Here is a 22,074-nt window from a genome sequence, read left to right as displayed (position 1 = left end):
CGACGTTAACGTTAACGTCGAATTTTGTCAATATTCACAATATTCATCGTTAATCAATTTTTTTTTAATTAATGGTGATTCTTTTTTAATACTCTACGAAACCTGAAAAGTAGAAAAACAACAAATTTCAGTTTTTGGTATTTTATAAAGCATGAACTATGAACGTGTAGTGTAGTATCAACAACAAACAATAATAACCAACAACAAACAAGTTCAATCAAATCACAACAAACAAGTTCAACCAAACAACAACAAACAAGTTCAACAAAAAAAAACAACAAACAAGTTCAACACATAAGTTCTTCAAAACGAGAACGAAAACTAACCTTTAAAAGGTGAGTTCCTCGGAATAAAGTTTCGTCACCAGTGAGAGAAAACAAAATGCGCTTATGAAGGACAAGAACACGAAAATAATCGGTTAAAACAAACAAAAATCATACATAAAATAGTTAATTAACATGCATTTGTATCAAATGAAAAAAAGATTACATGTAATGCTCGTTAAACTTCATTCGAGAAAAGTTTGAGAAGAGAAAGGTATTGCACGCTAAGATAAAGTGAATGAATTTTCAATCTCCCGCTCAAATTTTTATTGAATTCACTAACCTTTTGACATCGAATTTAAAGGGCATTCGACGTTTTATATCCTTTTTACGTCGAATTACAATTCTAAACGACGTTTAATAATTACATTTATTTACAAAAATGTCATCACTCATTTTTAACGTTGGCTATTCAGTGGTTGGATGTTGGACGCGTGATGTTATACACTATTTTTGTACTAGAGGCAATACGAGTGCCTTTTGGATACACTCTCAGTATATTCTGCTGAGTAAACTTGCCAACAACCAAGAAAGTAATACTTTTCTTTTCATTTGCAAATAAACAAAACAGCCTACTATGGATTTGTTTCAAAGTAGAATAGAATAGAGGGGCTTTGGATATGTTTCAGTTTACAACGAATAGGAAAACCATTAGGTATGTAACCTAAAAAATAACAACACAGAGAGTTTTACTAAGAAAATAACGACACATGGACAATAAAGAATAAGTGAAATGACATAATAGTAATCATATTTTACTAAGAAACCTTTTTGATTCGCCTTTGGATTCATCGGAGAAGAGAGTGAATTCGGCTTGAGACCAGTCTTCTTCCTCACCCTCATGGTCGTATTCGATTCCTCCATTATCGACTATGAAGGAACGCGCCTGTTCGTGGCGCTTGCTAACGAGTGCCTAGTGCCATCGAATCGTCGACCTCTGTAGAGGCGGACCTTGAGACGCTCCAATGCTTTGCTGCGAGCGGTGGACACCGGTCCCCTCAGCCTCACTAGTGCAGTCAAGGGAAACGACATCGGTTATTTTCGCTTATAGGCACCGGTTCCGCAACCGAGGCATATATATGCAAGGTAAAAAGAGTAGGCTTTTTGTCTCGGTTAAGGGTTCAGATTCTGCCTTGGTTCACAGACAACCGAGGCAGTAGAGTGTTTTTATTTTTTAGTTCCAAATGGTACATCAATTTTTCCAGACCGCAAATGGAAGGTATGCAATTTTGCTGTCTTGGATGTTAGAAACTTCTTTGATTGCGCCGAGTAGAAAAACCACTGTCATCTTCATCTTTGATGAAGGGTTTAAATCTGGCGAGGCCACCACTTCCACTATATGCTTGGCTTCTGTTTGTAGCTTGATGATCTGACGGATCTGGATTGCGACAAATCCCAACTTTGACAATAAATGTAGCTATGCTTCCTTTTCCAGGGCCCTCGCTCTCAATCCATATGTGACCTCCCATGAGGTTTAAAAATTTGAATCAATTTTGCGGAGGAGTCAGACTTAATAGACGAAATACAATCATTATTTACGCTTACTATAATAAAATCCATTTAGCATATTGAGAATTGAGAGACTGCAGCAAATTCAAAATACTATTCGATGTTTCCCCCTACCTTTTACAAATTGCAAGCCCAAGACCTGCACCACTGCTAGGTCGGGCAGGTCCACTCCGAGACTGAGCAAACTTAGTTAATCATCCTCCGCACGCAATGCCTCCGTCAATCATCCAACCACCTGCAGTAAAAGCCAAAAACCACTCACACCAAACATGGCATATTTCTTATTCACGAAGGATGTTCACATGGGCAAAGAGAGACCCCGAAATTCAGGAAAGCCTAAATTGATATTCCAGAAGAAGAGGAGGATTGTGCGTGAATCGAAACCTATAGAACAGAGAAACCCAAAAAACCCCCAAACCTATTACCTTACCTACGTCGCCGGCGAGTATTGCCATCAGCGTCACAGCTCCTGACTGAAACCGCCACTAAGGATGTTGCTGAAGGTGGCTGCATCAATGAAGCATCTCGCCTGTGCGGGTGCTGATAACGCTGGAGTCCCTCGCTGGCGACCTCAGAAATGGTGCTGCTGCAGTAGGAAACTCGCCGCCCAATCTCGTCGAAGAGAATCACAGCTCCTCGATCTCCTCTACTTGGAGCCGTCGTGCCGCGTTTCATCGCCACTTCCTCCTTCACTCCCTACCAGTAAGTCGACGTCTTTGACAACGACGGTTGGTGGGTGGGCGAGATCTCCATGGCAACCGCCGGGGTCAGTAGGAGCGCCATCATCAAAAACACCGAAACCCAAAGGCACTACCTTCACCACGCCAAATGTCGTCGGGCAGCGCCTCACCACCACACAACTACTAAAGTCAGAAACTTTTATTTAAATAAACCAATCTGCAGTGATGAGAGGGAACGCGAGCAGCAAGGGAGGCGAGCAGTGGTGGAGAACGCGAGCAGTGATGACGAGGCGCAACGGAGGAGGGGCGACCACGACGACGGAGGCGTGACGAACGTGGCGGTGGAGACGCGGCGAGGGAGGCGCGAGCGGTGGTGGAGAGCAAAGTGCAGAGAAAGAAGAAAACTCTTCGCGAAGAAAGTGTTCACGCGATGCCTAAAGGTTTCAGCATTCAAAATATTTAAGATTATATGCCTCGGTTCCCCAGGCCACCGAGGTAGTAGCACCCTGACCAAAAAGGTGTCAGAGGCTACGTTTTACTTTATGCTTTTTTGTAGCGTTATGTGTTTCGGTTTTTTCTGATAACCGAGTTAGTAGCTCTGTTTCCAAAAAGGTGTGATATGAAAGGTCATAATTAAGTCAGATTTGAAGGGTTATACACCTCGAGTGGTTATTTAACCGAGGTAATAGAGCTATTATGCCTCGGTTCTCCTTGAACCGAGGCCTATAAGTTCGCTAAAATTGCAAAAATGCCACCGCATTTTCATATGCTTTGGTTTTCTACAAATTGAGGCGTATTAGCCGCGTTAGTATCCCAATTCTGCACTAGTGTCTTCGTCTTCCGGCTCCAACGCTTTTCTTGATTTTGGACTGGTGTGAAGTAATTGTGTAATGAAGCTCCTAGGGTTTTGAAGAGAATACGAGAATGGAGGCGCGAGCAGTGGACTTAGGTTTTTCCCTTTCTGAAGTGGAGAAAAAGAAATGAACTCAAAACGACGGCAAAGGAAAATAAAAAAACTCGCTAAGTAACCTAATAATATTTTACTCATGGCCGTATTCGATTCCTCCATCGTCGACTATGAAGGAGCGCACCTGTTTGTGGCGCTTGTTGACGAGTGCCCAGTGCCATCGAATCGACGTCCTCCGTAAAGGCGGACCTTGAGACGCTCCAATGCTGCAAGCGGTTGACATCGGTCCCCTCAACCTTCATTTTCCGGCTCCATCGCTTTTCTTGATTTCGGACTGGTGTGAAGTAATGGTGTAATGAAACTCCTAGGGTTTTGAAGAGAACACAGGAACGGAGGCGCGAGCAGTGGACTTAGGTTTTTCCCTTTCTGAAGTGGAGAAGAAGAAATAAACTCAAAACGGCGAAGGAAATATTTTATTTGTACAAGATGTTTTTCCTAAAAAATGACATGAGGTTTTCAAAACCGCCGAAAATAAACCTATAGTAAAATATGATATTTTTGTAGTGATTCTCTCTAAAAAGTAACATATTACATCGATTTTTAGGTAATATAGATCAATTTTTCCTAAAAAATGACATAATATGTCCTTCAACAAACATTTGGTTGATTTTTAGAGACACACATTACATTAATTTTGATTACGATAGATGTAATATTTCTTGATTTTAAATTGGTTTAATAACTTATGTAAATACTTATCAAACTTATTTGTACTAGTGACATCTACATCGATTTAAAAGTCGATATAAATACTCATGAATATCAATGTTTATTTTTTTTAGTTTTATATTGTTTGCATTTAAATTTTATTGTATATAATGTAACATTTGTATTTTTATAAAGTCTATCCAATAATAATTTTGTTTCATTAAAAAGTCTACTGCTTACATTTTTCTATCTTGTCTAATTAATATTTCGTTTAAAATTAAATTTAAATTCTTAGATTAGCTCGATTTTAATATATCATTTAAAATTATTATATACAATATGATTTATTAAAAACAAATATAAACATTGTACACATTTTCATCATAAAAACAACCAAATATTATTATTTAACTTTATAAAATAAAATATTTATATTTATTTATAATTATATTTTTATAAACTTAAATTAAAATTAATATAATAGATATAGTTTCTAAAATCTCACACGTTACAGTTCTAGTTGTTTACAAAGTAAGTATAACAAACAATATAGCTTGGACTTATTGTAAATTGGAATGATAAATCAGATTAAAAAGGAAAAAAAGTTTCATATTAACTTCCTAAATTGTGGCTAATGAAGACAAGGTGTTTCATTCTTAATTATCATTCTATTTCTATTTTCACTATAAATTGTTGCAAAAATTAATGGTAGCATCTACCGTACACATTTAAGATGAAGTAGCTGTAACAAATTCCATTCCATGCTGGCAAATGTAAACTACAGGTAAAAACAAATAGGGTGGTGATAAACAAACACCTTATCTTTTCCTTCACACGCATCCAACACCAGTAAATAATATTTTTACATTAAAATCTAAAATGATCTAAAACCATAAAAATTATTAATTTTTAATTGGTGTTGGAAGGCTGTAAAAAAAAATTAAGAGGTACGTGTAAAATTTTCCAAAAATAAATACTGATGGTGTAACAGTGACAAATTTTCTCACTCGTTTACTTAAAGTATAAACAAAGTGGAAAATCTAACATGGTGGTGGATTCAATATCCCTCCAAAAATAGGTTTTGCATTTGAACAAGAGGATATGAAAGTTGTATTCAATCGACCAGCATAACCCAAATCTATATCGGCAACCTCCACACCCTCGCACGGGTTCAGAGTGCTGCATTGGAGAGACACTGCTATGTTTGACACTGTAGTTCCTTTTATCTTCCGGAAATGAATATCGCTGATCTTCCATACCGAAGTTGATGGCTGAACATTTACAAACAAGTAAAGAAGGAAACTTGTATTACAAAAATATTCTCAGCAAGTCTTAAACAACTTTGAAATTATTCATAAATTATCTATCTTTAGCTTTCAGTGTTTGAAATTATTCATAAATTGTACGATTTCATGGTTAAGTTACTTACCGCTCTGGACAATCTGGAGCCATAGCTCTGATCGATGACAACGGGATTCTGAACATTCTTCATGATGATGTCTTCATAGGTAACGTTCTTAACTTCCGCTGCCACTGTCCCGATCCAGGTTTTGATTCTGGCACCATTGGTGGTGTTCACGAACGTGCAATTGGTAACGGTTACGCCGTTGACAGTTCGCTCCTCCGGCCTCTTGCCAAGGCTTCCGATACTGATGCCGTGACCGGGGCCGCAGGTGATGTTATAGACAGTAAGGTTAGTGGTGCTGTGCCCAATGGAAATACAGTCATCACCGGTTCCGATGACGCTGCTGAAGACCTTGATCATGTCGCTGGAACTTATGTGAATGCCGTCTGTGTTGGGACTGTTTCCCGGTGCTGTTATGTTGAGTTTAGACAGTGAAACGTTGCTACAGCCATGAACGTGAAAGTGGAACTGCATGCTGTTCAACGAAGTGATGCCTGTCACCACAGAGTTGTTGACCTTGTAGAATTTCAGAGACTGCATTGCATGCATTCATAAACTTGTCATTCAAGCCATATCAGAAGCATGTCTGTACCATTAAGAAGATGCTTACAGAGGGGAGGGGAGCACAATCGGTTTTGATCTGCCTGCAATCGTTGAGTGGCCACATAACAGGGCCTTCACCATCAAAAACTCCTCTCCCAGTCAACACAAGGCCATCAATGTCTTGAAACGTGAACCATTCTGGACTCACATACTCAGATGGATCTGTGTTGGCTTTAACAGTTCCTATAACTTCAACGGTTATAGGCTTTGGGCTACTACATGGTCCCGCGAACATAGTTTGAGCAGTACGATAAGTTCCCTCTGGGATCAAAACCTTTGCTCGACTACTGCTGTTCTTGCATGCTGCTCCCCATGCAGCCCTAAATGCCTGCATATAACCACACAATATCATTCCTTAAACATATCTTCCTTAACGTACGACCCTTTCGTTCATTTACCATGTATTTTACTTCTTTCTAAAGCAAGAACTTATTAATAACGTATTTTTACACAGGACTGTTAAAAAATTGATTGCCATTGTTACAATGTGAGTCTTCAGTCATGGAATGCATGACATCTGAAATCACTGTACACATCGTTTATATATTTATTTATCTTTATTGTGGATATTAATGTAATTTTTTACTTAATAACCCCAAAGTTCAGGAAAATATTGCATATCTTTGAAATTTTGTTTCTGCATCTTCCATTCTTAGTTGCAGTGGGGTTGGACTGTCCCCTCCCCCTTCCTCGGTCTCACCATTTACTGAATTTAGATTTTTTTATTCCCAAATTCTTGAGCAAGGAAAAGGTTGCATAGTCCACGGAGTTGTGTATGACAATCAGACAATCATGATGATAAAAATCCCATCTTTGACAAATCCCTCTAGGAAATGCTTCATGAAAACTTGACCACAGCTACAATTTCCACGATCAATGGAAGGGAGAAACCTTCTGTAGCTAAAGTGAGTACACAAGAAGTACTTTTTGGGCTTGGTGTCTCGAAGATCTGTCTCTACTCTCCCCTGAGATAGATGGTGAGACCTGTGAAGGGAAAGGGAACAATCCAATCCCACTGCAACTGAGAATGGAAGATACAGAAGTAAAATTTCCAGGACATATATAGTTATGAACTTTAAAATTATTGAATAGAAATTTACATCTATATCCATAATAAAAATAAATAAATTAACAAAATAATGTGTAAAATAATTTTAGAGACTCAATGAAACACTTGAGAAGGGTTTTACAGCTCCTTTAAAAAGGGCACCTAGCAATGCCCTATAAAATCATTCAATGGTATTCACGTGACTTCGTAGGAGTAGTCTCACAGAATTCTAAAACAAAGAAAGATTTTACCTTGCTCTTTTTCTGAACACTACAAAATATATTGTACCTCCCAATAAAGTGGCATGACAACAAAAAAAGTAAAAATCAGAGCGAAGTACTATGGCTACACATCAATCTCGAGCACCACAGTTTATAAGAATGTGTAAATTCATTTATTTTAACGAGAAAGTTATGATTTTTAAATATTAAAATGAAAGCTTTGTTTACATATTTGGATGTCTCATAGTTCATGATATGACAATAACCTACTAAAGGCGTTAAATATGAACAACACGCAACAATGAAAAGAAAGAAAATCATAGATGCTAGAGTTTTTGGAATGATTAGAAAAGGAGTCTCTCTAGCCATATTTTCAAATATCATGAGAGTCTAAGGAAATATAAAATACTTTTGAAGATGAGTTTTAAAGAGATTCAATGATGCATATTATGGTGAAGGCAAAAACTCAAGAAGATAAAAATATGTGACATTTAGAGAATGGTTACAACAATTACATAACCAGATATAATGAAGCTTTTGGTAATATGGCTTCTTCATATGCCTCAAAAGTTAAATTGTGCAATGGAGAACGTGTTGAAATAGAAGGCAGAGGTAACATTGGAGTCACAACAAAGCAAGGAGTCAAAGTGATTTGTGATATTGGTGAAACTTTATTAAATATTGGACAATTTTTGAACCATATATAATTATTCTCTTCAATTAGGGAATTAGGAATGCAAAATTATTGATTCAAAAGTAAATGACTCTTGTTTATGGCACAAGGGGCTAGGACACTTAAATTACATTACAATGGTCTTATCTTGCTTTCTCAAAAGACATGGTGCTTGGGTTTGTTAAAGATTGTGAATCAAAATAAAGTGTATAAAGATACATGCTTGACAAGCAAGAGGCAAAGAAGTATTAAAATTAAAGCACACATATATTGGTCCAATGAATACCCTTTCCCGTGGTAAGAAAAATGATACTTTATTTTATTTATTGATTTACTCGCATGACAAGGATTTATTTTATGAGGAAAAGATCTAAATATTTTATGCATTTAGCACTACTGAACAAAAAAAAAGTGGTAGATATATAAAATTCTTGAGAAGTGATGGAGTATATGAAAGAAAGAAGTAAACCGTGATGGACATTGCAAAGTCCATGTTTTGAGAAAGGAGACCAGAGGTTGGTTAGAACATGACACCATTTGAAGCATGGAGTGAAAAAAACCTACGGTGAACCATCTTAAATTTTTTTTTATATGTTTCATATGCTCAAGTTTTAAAACTAAAGAGAATGATGCTTGAACAATAATGTGAGATGTGTATATTTATGAGTTATATTCTGATACTCCAATTGGTAACCATGTACAATACATTAAAACACTAGTGTGAAGCGTAAGATTATAGTGGTCACAAAAAGGAAAAACATTACACATATACATAAATAGGGACAATTGTATATAGTTTTTAGGTAGGTATTTTTTTCCTCGTCTTAGTTGCAATAACATGAACATCACATGTAAGACAAAGCAATTAAATATAAGACATGGTGATAAAAAATTAACCCTTGACTCAAGCTATTGAGCCTAAAGGTTTTTTTTTTTCTATAGATGAAAATTGAATATGAGAAAAAAAGGGTTGAGGAGAGATCCTGGGAAAGCAAAGCTGCTAGCTACTGACATAAAACAGAACCAAAGGAAATATCTTCAACTCCTAATGCTACAACTAACAACAGGTTGGTGAAGTATACAACCAGATGACTTTTAATGTGATTCACATTGTCTAAACCTGTCACACTTATTTTTTAAGTTTGGCCAGTTTTTAATGTTAATATGCACAATTTGAAGGCATCGCCAATGCTAGTAGCAACACCTTAAAGGTTGATGTTGCACATCAATGAGTTAATTTAATATTTTGTATTCTCATCATTTGTTTTCATGTATATATCAAGACTATACTAAATGAGTATAGGATAGGGATATTTTGATCTCAAATGTAAAGGTTTTAATCATGTTTATGGAGACATAAGCAAGGACCAATGTAAGTATCTTTTGTATATGGATTGGAGCATCTTAAGTGCTCCAATATATATAGATGTATATACTTTGTTTAAAAACAAATTCCTCATCTCCAACATCAACTCTAAATGAAATGAGGATTGAGTGATATTTATACAAGATACAATTATTATATTGTAGAACTAGAAAAATTTGAAGAGATAACTAAAGAAGAAGTTTGGAAGAAGGTTATGCAAATGAATTCATTAAAAATAATAAAATATGGAAGTTGATTAAGAAACCAAATACAAAGTAACTATTAGTGTGAAATGGGTATACGAAGTGAAGCATAACCCGGATGACTCAATCCAAAAGAATTAAGTAAGGTTTGTTGCAAAGTGTTATTCACAACAACCTAATGTTGATTTTGAATAGACTTTTGCATATTGGCATGGATAAATCTCATTCACTACAAGAAAATTATTAATTATCGATGAGCACACCTTGTTGGTAATATAAAAAATATGTTAATAAATATTTTTTGATAAATATTTATCGATAATTATAGATAGATTCTAACTGCGGGTAAATATCATGATTTAATCTTTTTTTCTCCTAATCTGTCCATTTCTTTTTTCTTTTATTTCTTTTTTCTTTTATTTCTTCTACTTCCTCTTTCTCTCCTCATTACCCTCCTCCCCTTCAATCATCATTGTCATTATCGCATCCAATGTTGCATTTGCGCCAACGAATCCTCCTCCTTCTCCCATCCTTCTTCTCCTTTTTTTCCCCTTTCTCTTCCTCCAACTCCCATCACCACATATTTGTCACATCATTGCCATTGTCATAGCTTCTCCTCTTTCTCTTCTTCTTCTCACCTATTTCTCCTTGATATACAGAAAATTATCATCAAACTTGACAAAAAAATTATTGTTTACTTTACTAACAAATTTATCAACAGAAAAATGTGTTAATAATAGAAATTATAAATTTTCGACTAAATTTATCAACAAAATTTACAAATAAAATATATTGTCAAATATATTACCAATAATTTACAAAGTGAAGAAAGTTCTTTTATGAGTTGAAACAAGCTTCAGGATCATGATATAAGAACACATCGAGAGCTATTTCACTGAAGGCTAAGACGAGAAGGTTTATACGGTGAAAAAAGTCCTTTTTAGGTTGAAATAATCTTCAAGAGTATGATATAACATGACTGAGAACTATTTCATTGATAATGATTTTAAGAAAAGCAAGAATAAGCATATCTTATATGTCAAACAACAAGGTAGGAATGACATCTTATAGTTGTTATGTTGTATGTGGATGGATGACTTAGTCTTTACTTAAAGATGATTGAAGATTTTAGAATTGAAATGTTGGAGAGATTAGAGATGGACAATCTAGGCTTGTTGCATCATGGATTAAAAATTCATCAAGATAATGATGGAGACTTTGTAAGAAAAAAAAAAGAAATATGCTGAGAAAATATTGAAAAAGTTTGAGTGTAATCCAATTGATACAGCATTGGTAGTGAATGAAAGGTTGAAAAGAAGATGGAAGAAGAAAAGTTAATCCTAACAACTATAGGTCTGCTTGGTAATTTATTTTATCTTACTAATTAAAGATTTCATGTTTGCAATACGTTTTGTTCTTGGTTCATGAATTATCCAAGCCATATTTGTTTAGGTGCAAGAAAAAGGGTGCTAAGATACATTCAAGGCACCCTGAGCTATGGGATAGAAAGTGACAAAAAACTAGAGCAATGTTAGTTGGTTTTTGTGATAGTGATTGGACAAGATGCATGGAAGCACTTCTTATAGTATTTTTCATGGTTAGCAAAAAAGATACAATATGTGTCTCAGTCTTTTGTAGAGGTGGAATATATTTCGATTGGCTCAGTAACCCAACAAGCAATTGGATTGAAGAGAGTATTTTGAATATTTTAGTGAAGAAAACAAAATACTTAAATTATTTATTGTGATAATAAATCAGTCATTGCTATGAACTAAATTTCACTCGGAAGAAAAAGCACATAACCATCATACATAATTTTATTCAAGAAGCAATTAGAGAAGAGGTGAAATTAGGTTTGCCTATGTAATGATAAACCTCTTGATAAAAAAAACTTTGCCTAAGGAGAGGTTTCAGACAATAAGAGAAGTTATATATAGAAATACTTCTTCTCTCTACAGCAACAGATTCTGCTTTAAGAAATATAATTTGTTCCATTATTTGAATCAATCGTTTATTATATTTGAGCATATATGCATGTAGTTATTGACAGAGTTCGTAAAGAATTGGTTGAATCTAGAAAGGTAAATGAAATAGATTAAACTCACATCAACATTGTCTGTCTTGCCATCTGCCACAGCACCGAATTTTGTGACGTCAAAAACTTTTGTATCATTATTTAGAATTGGAAGCAAGAGACTACGGCGATTCTCAAGGCCACGCGATGCACCTATCAAACTGCAAGATAGCAAAGCAATGCCTAAGAAAAAAATGGCTTTCGCCGTAGCCATATGGTGATTGATCACCAGCTCTAACCTCAAAAACACAGAATGTTAAGGTTTTAAATTGCAGCTTTTGTGGTTTTTGATATTATGTTAAGGATGCTTCTGCAATTTAGAACCTGTATTCTACGTTTTTGGAAGAGATTGTTAAGAGGTGACTTTAAATATTTATATCCAGCACAATTTACCTCCTCTCCTCTGCCAATATCAAATCTATCTTTGGGACCATCCCTTGTTAATCGGCATGTGCAAGTTTTTAATTAATTTTATTTAGCTTTTCTTTAAATTAGTATTTTCTTTCTCCGCATTTTGCTACAGTTATCACTTTGACTATTAAACAATTAGCATTGATACCTGGCTTGGCCTCTTCTTTTGAATCTCTTTTTGCAACGAGATCTCATATATATATATATATATATATATATATATATATATATATATATATATATATATATATATAATAAGTGAAATTGTAAGGAGACGTAGGTACACAGAATTAACCAAAATATCACCCTTATCTGAAACCTTAATAACAACAAAATATTAGTGTTACAAGTTAGTTAAAATTTCATATGGGATAAAAGTAAAAAAAGTTGAACATAAGGAATAAGATATCAATAATTTAAAGATTTTGGATTAAAAGTAAGGATGACAAAAATATTTGCACTTGTGGGTGTTCACCAATAAAATTTGTTGTGGATAATTGATATTCACAGATAATAGGTATATATAGATAACGGACAATTTATACTCGTTCACTAACAGGTTAGGATCGGATATCATACTACTTGTACCTGTAGATATTGGCAACTGTTAAAAAAATGAAATTACATTTTTATCTTTATTAGCTTATACTAAGTTGCTAGTGAGGTTCTTTTTAGTTTTGTTTTATGCCACCGTCCGAATGCTAGAGAAGTATTCACTAGTGCGAAAAGGGTTTTGAAGTATGTTAATTTCAATATTTAACGTTTGTAAAACATTGACGTGATAGTGGAAGATGTTGATTAACGACATAAATGACCATTTACAGAGGTTAATTAACGTTGGAAATGACCATTTTTGACGTTAATTAATTGACATCAAATGAGTCAAATGATCTAAAAATGCATTTCCAAGCATTCTTGCTTTGTTTTTTTTAATAAATGAATCCTTTTTAGAGTTTTACCGAACCTGAAAAGCAGAAAACCAACAATTGTAACCCAATTTTGATATTTCATATATTCAGAACTCATTTTCAAATTTGTATGAACTAATATAAACTAAAGCTATCACAATTAGAAACCTGAAAAACCATCCCTAGTGTAGTGAAGAGAAATGACAGCGGTTGTTTTTGACAATACGCTTCAATTTTTTAACCGAGGCATATACAAGAAAGGCAAAAAGTCATAGACTTTTTGCCTCAATCGAAAACAAAGGCAATAACACATTTACTGCCTCGGTTATAAATACAACCGAGGCATAAACCGTTGAGAAAATATTGAAAATAAAATTCTAATACCTATCACTACAAGAAATATAGCTATTACATACGGATTATTATATACGGATTATAATCCGTATATAATATACATATTATATACGGATATTACATACGGATTTTGAAAAAAAAATTATATACAGATATTATATACGGATTTTTACATACGATAAATCCGTATATAAAAGTCGTATGTAATATTGGCGCGTGATGGCGGGAAAGTTATCTAAGGATAAATCCGTATATGATTCCAATTATTCGTATGTAACTATATTCACGTGTTAGCTACCATATTTACGTTTTCGAGCTTCTTTTTATTTCAGCATCTTTTTACTCTTATATTTTTCAAAATTTCCTCATTTTTTCTATTTACTCTCGTATTTTCAAAAATTTTCTCCCCCCTCCTAAATTTTCAGTTTCACTTAAGGTACAAATTCATCCCCAAATTTCAATTTCGATTTGCCTCTAAATTTTATTTCGTGCTTGCTCTCAAATATCACTTTGCATTGATCCCAAACCTGCATTACATTTATCAAACCTAATAAGGGTTTAGGAAACCAGCCTCCTTCAAGAAATTAGTATGGTCGTGGCTAGGTTTAATGCTTCGCCAGAAGTTCTAGAGAGAGAAGTGATGGTGTTGTTGAAGGCATCACCAACAAACCACACCTCGAGTCAGCGCTCTCCTTTGCAACATCTTCTACTTTATTTCAGCTATTTTGGCCTTAGAAACACCATCTTCACCGATGAGTTCTTCGATCTATGGCCTCCGCTAGGGTTTCCCTCATCTTTCATCTTTTTCTTTGATTTTAGCCGTTTAAATCCTCTTTTGCTCCGATTAAACACTTTCCACCGTTTAATCGGTTAACCTAGTGTTTTAAGGTTCTTTCACCGTTCGATTTAGGGTTTCCTTGCTTCATTCACAGTTTTGGTTCATTTGCTCTTGGATTCGTATCATTCCGCTGCGTTTCACTCTTTGAGGGAGCTTCGAAGGAGTCCATAGCGTGTTCGTTTGGGGTTCTTCTCTCGGAGCTTATTCCATCACCTCCCTTCGCAAGCGTGAGGTGATATCTTTATCTATTCTCTCCTAATTTGGGATTTCAATGTTAACCATCGGAATTCATTTTCACTTCTTTTTATCCCAACTTCTCTAATTTGTACCTTTTTATTATTCTTTGTTGATTCCAATGACATATTATAACTTCATTTCCTCGCAGCACCGATGGAGGTTGAGGCCAAAAAAGCTCACTGGAAAGAATCACATTTGGACATCCATTGGTGGTTACGAGGTGGGTGGAGGATAACCAGAACTGGAGAAGGATGAAAAAAGGAATTTTGTTTTTGGTGAACATTAATGTCAATATTCTTCTACATAAAATTACTTTTTTGGTTTCACGGTAGATAATAATATCCTTTAGAATTTCGTTTTTAACTTAGTGTGTGATCCATATAGTTGATTTCACTTACTAAGATAAGGTTACTGTTGATGTTATTATTGTGTTAGTTGTTGATTATTGCAGCCACAGATGACTGTAATTGATTTCATTAATACTGCAGATAAAAGGGTTGGCTTTCTCAACAATAAACCCGAACTGCATCTATATTCAAGGGGTTGATTATGAGGTAAATTTTCTCATTTTCTAATAAATGTATTACTACTTTTGTCAACCAAAATATAAAGAAAATGAAAGGTGTAATATGAGTTTTGTTTTCTCCCATACATTACAAAACATAGATTATGGTGTGTGGGTACTAACTCATGAAGTATATTTTAAATGTGATTCGAAGTTAAAGTCCAATTATTGTTTCTTTAATTCATTTGTATATATTGTACTATAGTGACAGTGGCTCTGGATCTCATTATAAAGTGAAGGTTATCTTCAAGGGTTGATAAAATCTACTTTTCATTTGTTTGAAATAAAGTAATATATTTGCTCTCTTATTCCTTTCCTCTAACAAAATCCAAGATCTCAATGTAACTTGTTTTTATTTCATCAATCTTGACCTTTTATCTACATGAAGATAATAACCTATAATCTCATTATGGTTCTTATATTATAGGTTTTATAAAATTATTGTGCTTTAAACTAAATTCCTTTAAAATATATAATCAAGTTATCTGTTAGAGAAACTTTTGGTAACATGCCAATATTTTATATGCATCTCTATGGTATAAATAATCTAATTAAGATAAATGACTTTGTCCATGGGTGTATTGGCAATGTTATACTCAATGGTATGTTAAGACCGTGTTCATTGAGTCAAAGCTTCTTTCTTCATTATCCAATAAGAGATTTTTATAATCTCATTAAGCAATTTGTTGGCTTTTCAGGTTTTCATGATTTAAAGTTTTAAGCCATGGAAAATCAAGCTCCTTTAATTATACCAATGCTGATATGCATGCATTCTTTAAATAGTCTTCACAAATGAACTTTGTTTCTTTGAACTATTGTTGTTCGATAATGTAAATCCTATATTATTCTATTTAATGAATATTTATTCAAGATAAGTTTATGTTATTCTTATTGTTATAAAAGATAACTTGGACTCTCAAATTCTTAACTTCCAGGCACCTAGTTGTTTTCTTTGCATCTTGTGTAGAAGCTGATTCCAAGGATTAAATAGGTTGAGCTTTCCTTCTCATCCATTGGAGGCTATAATATACTTGTGAAAAAATGTTTGTGGTATACTTTCTTATTCTTTTGTATGGAATTTACTATGTCCAATAGCCCAATAGATCATGATCATTTAGTCTAGAAACTAATCATATGTTATCAGATAAAGAAACAATTTTAGATATGTTGTCTTTTAATTTATCTTTTCAACTTTGCTCACATAGGCCTCAATACTCCAAGGAAAAGTGTGTTAAAATCAATGCTTTTTTGCTTTTATGATTATGTGCTTTTATGCTTCTATAATTATGTATTCATCTTGTTCTTTAGTGTATTCATGGTAAATTCATTTCATAATACCTTTATGCTAGTGGAGATTACATCATTGTGAACCACATACATTCATTTTGTTCATGTTTCAGTTAACACTTTGGTTATTCCAAGATATGGAGCAAGTGGAGACTAATCCTTCTTGTACTGACTTAGCATTTGAGAAGGCTATTTCAGATGGTGTGGATGTTCTTGACTGTCCTGTTTAAATGTCCAAGGATGGAATACGTTTTTGCTTAAGCTATATTGATCTTATTGGGCTGTAAAGTATTTATTATTATCTGTGCAATTATCTGCTCAAACATGCTGACGGACTCCTTGTTACTCTCTGCTTAAGGTTTGAAGGAGTTGCAGAGTTTCCTTGAGAACTTGGGTAATAGAGTTCCTTCAATTTTCTTCTTTTTGAGGATTAAGATTCATTTGTAATTTTCTTCTTTTAATAGTTGACAACTTAAAAAGACTACTAAAATTTACTTTAGAAATTAATATGCAGAGATGTATGAGTGTAAAGTGAAAAATATAATTAAAAAATGTAATTTAGAATGGTTGAAAGAATCCTGTTAACTAGTTGCAGCATGGAATGTACTTCTAAATCAATAAAAGACTACTAAAATTTACTTTAGAAATTAATATGCAGAAATGTATGAGTGTAAAGTGAAAAATATAATTAAAAAATGTAATTTAGAATGGTTGAAAGAATCCTGTTAACTAGTTGCAGCGTGGAATGTACTTCTAAATCAATGAGAACAAGCATATTCTCATCATCTAATTAAAATAGAAATTTAAAACTATATGTTTTCATTTACGATATTTAGGTTGCTTATATGAGGAAGTTGTCAAGTGGTAATTCTTGGTTCTGTTTTTTGGTTATGTAATTTTTTTTAAGTTACATTACATGACGTATATAATTTAAAATTGGAACTGCAGGTGGTGTTATGATTATGTCATTGGCACAATTTATATTAAGTTTGTATTGGCAGAGAGGAAAAGAAAAAAAAATTGAATCATTTTGTTGGTTTGGTTTGAGTTAATGTGGAGTGTAATTTGGCAAAGAGGAAAAGAAAAAAGAGATTGGGTCAAAATTGGGTGATTACTAGTATAAAAGTAAGGGTGATTACTCTGTACTTTTGAAATTTGTTTGCTTCTTTATTAGGCCCATCACCTTAATTTGATGTGAAAAGTAGTTATTGTCCATTGGCATGCTATATCAACTTGAGTGTTTTTTATTTAGCTTTGTATTGTTGGTTTGCAGGATCTTGTGGAACTGTGTATATCATGCTTTGTAGTATGGATTGGTATGTTCTTTCCTCTTCATGTAATTTCTGTTTTAAATTTCATCTTCCTTAACATGTTTAAGTTTTTTGTATACATTACACTATTGGTTATGTTGCAATTCAAATTACTATCATTTAAAGTCCTTTTTTAAAGTGTTCAATTGAAATTTACTTTGTGCATCAGACAAAAATATATTCATGTTTCTTTAGGGTGTTACGGTTAAGGTTTTCTCAAAGCAAGAATATTCAGATAATGTACCTATTATAGAAAGATAATGCCTACTCAAGTTCTTTGGCTTGATTCTTCACAGCATTAGCAACCTCTATGGCTGATTGCTTTGATGGCTCATTTAGATGGACCAAAAATGTTATATTGTCATGCAACATTGTATTTGCATTTTATTAGAACTAACTATAATTATGCCTTTTCTTATCCCTTTGTTTTCAGATTGCCATCAAATTTGAAAAAGGTCTTCCACCCAATAATTATATGTGCAACATTTGCAGAGCTATCAGCAATTGCTTTGGAGTTTCTTTCTAAGTCAGGACTTGATTTTGTTTTAGGTGTAAATTATAGTTTAAGTTAATATTCAACTCTATGTTATACAAGGACTTGTTTGTTTTAGATTTAAATTATTGTAAAAGTTAAATTTGAGTGTTATGAGATATTAATATTAAGTAGTTGTATTTATTTCTTTGAACTCTCTTTATAGAGTATTCAAATAAAATTTTCATGTTTTAATTATTTGATTTTCAACACAATTATATATTATAAATTCTTAACATTTATAATCTGGTAGTAATTATTTAAAATTTTATAAGAAGTTTTAATGTGTAAAAATTTTAATATTAATTATATAACTATTAGAAAAAATCAATCTAATTAAATATGTTATAAACAATAGATACTAATTACATACGGATTTATTCGTATATAATATCCGTATGTAAATTACATACGGATTTATCCGTATATAATATCCGTATGTAAATTACATACGGATTTATCCGTATGTAAATTACATACGGATAAATTCGTATATAATATCCGTATATAATTTATATACGGATTTTTCCGTATGTAACTTAGCTACGCCTTTTTTATATACGGATTTTTGTCCGTATATAATTCGTATGTAAAATCATTTTATATACGGATTTTTGATGTTATATACGGATTTTGGCGGTATGTAATAGTGATTTTTCTTGTAGTGTATTGGCATTAGTTCTCGGCTAAATTGAGGCATAAACCACCCATGGTCTCGGTTAAAAGGCAACTGAAGCAGTAGAGCTTGTGAGAAAATGGATTTATAATGTCGTGAATCAGAGGTTGTCAGCTTCTAGCAGGACATACTGCCTCGGTTCTGCTCCCAACTGAGGCAGTATGTATTTCTTATAGGTTTGTTAGTAAAAATCAGAGCTTGTAGAGGGATTTGGCAAGGTTTTCTACCTCAGTTGGTCAGGGAACTGAGGTAGTATACCCCTTCGAAAAAGTTGTCACTTGAAAAGTCAGATTTGTAGTGGGTTCAACAGGGTTTTTTGCCTCGGTTGGTCAGGGAACCGAGGCAATATACTTCTTCGAAGAAGCTGTCAATTCACTACTACAAATTCATTGATTATCGAAGGATTATTACCGAAGGCCTCTTGCCCCTCGGTAAAAATGATAATACCGAAGGATTTCCCAACGATCATTAAAGTTGGTCATTACCGAAGGCTTTTGCCCTTCGGTATTACACAGAGGATTTACCGAAGGCTTTTGGCCGTCGGTATATGCATTCACTTAATAAAATCTGAATTTGGGATTTCCCTCTTCCATTTTCCCAAATACTTTCCGGGAAATCTTCTCCCAAACTTTCACTCCCGTCCCCGCTTTCCACTCTCCCCTGCCCTAATCTCTACCTCCCTCTGTCGTTCACAATCCGAAACCATCATTGCCATTGATTCTCAACCTGTCGAGCTCCTGTTTCTTTACGACGGTGGTTTGGCGGCGTCAAGAGGTGTTGTCGCTGCGTCAGGGTTGGTGTCGCGGCGTGGGAAGAGCTTCTAATTGCCAAGGGAGGCTAATCCAGGGGTTGTGTGACGAAGTAGCTGTCGTTGCGTGAGAAGGGTTGCGCGACAGAGGGTATCGGAGGGTTTTCGCTACCGTAGAGGTGAGTTATTGGTTCAAATTATTGCTTGAAATTATGTACCTTTTGGTGGCTGCCCTGTTTGTGATGCATGTGTGAGTTAACCTGAATATGTGTGTATTGCTTTTGGTTCGCATTGGAGATTTTGTTTAACACTAAATATCATTGGAGAATTATTGCAATTGTAGTGGTGCGTTGAAGGTCGAGTGTAGCGTAGTGTAGGGAAAAAGACATGGAATTGGAAGGTAAACACCCGTGACGGATACGGCTAAAGTCTTTGCTTATTTGTCCACACTGCATTTGTTTTTAACAACAATGTACCGATATTCTTCTATCTCAAAAGAATATTGAAAAAACCTTGTTAAGCCATATGTAGATGCTTATTATTATTATAAAAGATACAACTTTCAAAAGGAGGACACATGCATAATAACAGGTTAAGGTAACAGTAGGTTCCTATAGTTTTTCAAATGCTGTTATTGCTACTATTTAATGATACCCCCACACTTGAACTCAACAATGTCCCATAACACAACCTACTTTACCTCACAATTCTAGGACATGGTATAATCTAGTTTTACAAGTCCAAGGCTGACAATGGACTTGAAAATCTGAATAAAAGCCTAAATTGATTATGGACAATGGTTTTACATGTCATTTTTTCTGCTTTGATTCTGTGATGTTTGGAAGTTTAAACAAGTCCAAATTGATGTATTAAAGCTGTTAGAACCATTGATATGAAGTTAGAATGACCTATATGCAATTTAGTATGTCAAACCATCATATTTGAGCCATTTTTGGAACTTGCAAAGTGAATCTGAGTTGCAGTTCTGTTTTATGCCTAATTAGAGTTCAAACAAGTGTATTTTGATGAGTTAAAATTGTTAAAATGATTAGCAAAGTGTCAGAATGGCTTAGGCACAAAATCACTTCCAAAACCACCAATTTTGAGTCAATTTTGGGAAGTAGAAAGGTGATTTAGAGTAGCAGTTTGGTTTTGAGTTAAATTTGAGTTTTAACAAGTTTCAATTCACCAAACAAAGTTGTTGAAGTGGTGAAAAGAAAAGAATAACCTAAAACTCAAAGTTTGAGTATTTAGATTATAAAAAGTGTACTTATAAGGTGAGAAATTGTCAAATCACCTAATATAGACTCATTTTAAGTAATGTCAACATCCTAACAAGTCTAAAGTAGTGAAATGAACCTAGGAAACTAGTCAAAAGCAAAGAATTAGGTAAAACTCAAAGTTTGAGTTGTTAGAACCTAAAAAAGTGGTTCCAAGTTGGTGAAATGTTGCTGAAAATCAAGCCAAATTGCTACTTTTAGAGCTACTTCTTTGTCCAATTCAGCAACCCTTCCATTACCTAGTATGCTACCCCCTTGGAGCAAGAATTCTGGACCTTAGAAGCCTCACCAAAACGTCACAACACCCTACCACACACTAAACCAGTCACAGCAAAAATCTGCACTGGACCAGATTTTAATTTCAGGTAACAGACTTTGTGGCACAATTTGGAGGCCAAACAAGTGGATTTCAAATGATTTTAAGCCTTGAATCAATAGAGGGACACAAAAGGAACCTAGGAGAAGCATTAGATCAGATTAAACACGCAAGAAAAATAAAAAAACGAAGAGCTAAAAGTAGTGCAGTAAGGTGTTTGATAAAGCAACGATTATTATGTTATGCAGCAAGTGGGAGCAATGATTCTTGTCGGTCACAGGTGATTATGTTTCTTAAATTAATTTTCTTGGATTCTTGTTATAGGGGCTTCAACTTAAAGTAAGTTTGATGCTTAAAAAATTATACGATTTTGAAACAATTATAACTTCAATCTGAAGTAATATTTTAAGCTCAATAAACCAAGTCATATGCTACTAAGTTGATTAAAGAAGAACCTTATGTACTCTGTTCGATACAGGAAATCCGTAAGTGTCAAAGGTCATACATTTTTCCCTGATATTTGCTACCTGCCTCTTCACCATAGCTTTATTACACCTGACCAGAGTTATCATCCTTTAATCACTGTGCATCATGCTTCATAGCTCATAACCATAATGCATTTGTTATAAGACTGTAATGTGGCATGATTACAAGGATATTTTGTATAATTGTTTTGTATTACCCCTTTAATTTCACATCTGCAGATATTTGTGTTTATTTTTATATTTTTGGGTCTGCACCACTTGCCTTTATTTTTCACTTATTTTCTTTGAATTTTTTTCCTATTAATATATTTGGTGTACTGAGCATGAACAATTTTCCACATGTATAAATTACATTTCACTTTGTTGTATATTATTATTATAAGTCATTGATCAAAATTTGTATCGTT

The 22,074-nt window shown here is 34.1% G+C and overlaps 1 protein-coding gene and 1 long non-coding RNA gene across 4 annotated transcripts; one reads left to right on the top strand and one right to left on the bottom strand.

Moving 5' to 3' along the window:
* Window positions 1-5,167: 5,167 nt before the first annotated feature.
* Window positions 5,168-12,154, bottom strand: LOC108324589 (exopolygalacturonase clone GBGE184). Its single transcript, XM_017557529.1, has 5 exons — window positions 12,114-12,154; window positions 11,752-11,881; window positions 6,143-6,463; window positions 5,557-6,066; window positions 5,168-5,398 (listed from the first exon to the last, which is right to left on the bottom strand). Exons 1-5 carry the CDS (start codon window positions 12,152-12,154, stop codon window positions 5,168-5,170), a joined length of 1,233 nt encoding a protein of 410 aa, XP_017413018.1.
* A 1,848-nt stretch (window positions 12,155-14,002) lies between these two features.
* On the top strand, window positions 14,003-16,512 carry LOC128196010 (uncharacterized). 3 transcript variants are annotated; one of them, XR_008248046.1, is made up of 4 exons: window positions 14,003-14,463; window positions 14,617-14,688; window positions 14,957-15,022; window positions 16,434-16,512. It is a non-coding gene; the product is annotated as an uncharacterized LOC128196010 (long non-coding RNA). The 3 variants fall into 3 exon arrangements; XR_008248047.1 differs by lacking the exon at window positions 16,434-16,512 and adding an exon at window positions 15,969-16,080; XR_008248048.1 differs by lacking the exon at window positions 16,434-16,512 and adding an exon at window positions 15,732-15,796.
* The last annotated feature ends 5,562 nt before the right edge of the window (window positions 16,513-22,074 follow it).

Source organism: Vigna angularis, chromosome 3 (genome assembly GCF_016808095.1).
Source record: "Vigna angularis cultivar LongXiaoDou No.4 chromosome 3, ASM1680809v1, whole genome shotgun sequence".
NCBI lineage: Eukaryota > Viridiplantae > Streptophyta > Magnoliopsida > Fabales > Fabaceae > Vigna > Vigna angularis.
This window is presented reverse-complemented; position numbering and strand designations above follow the sequence as displayed.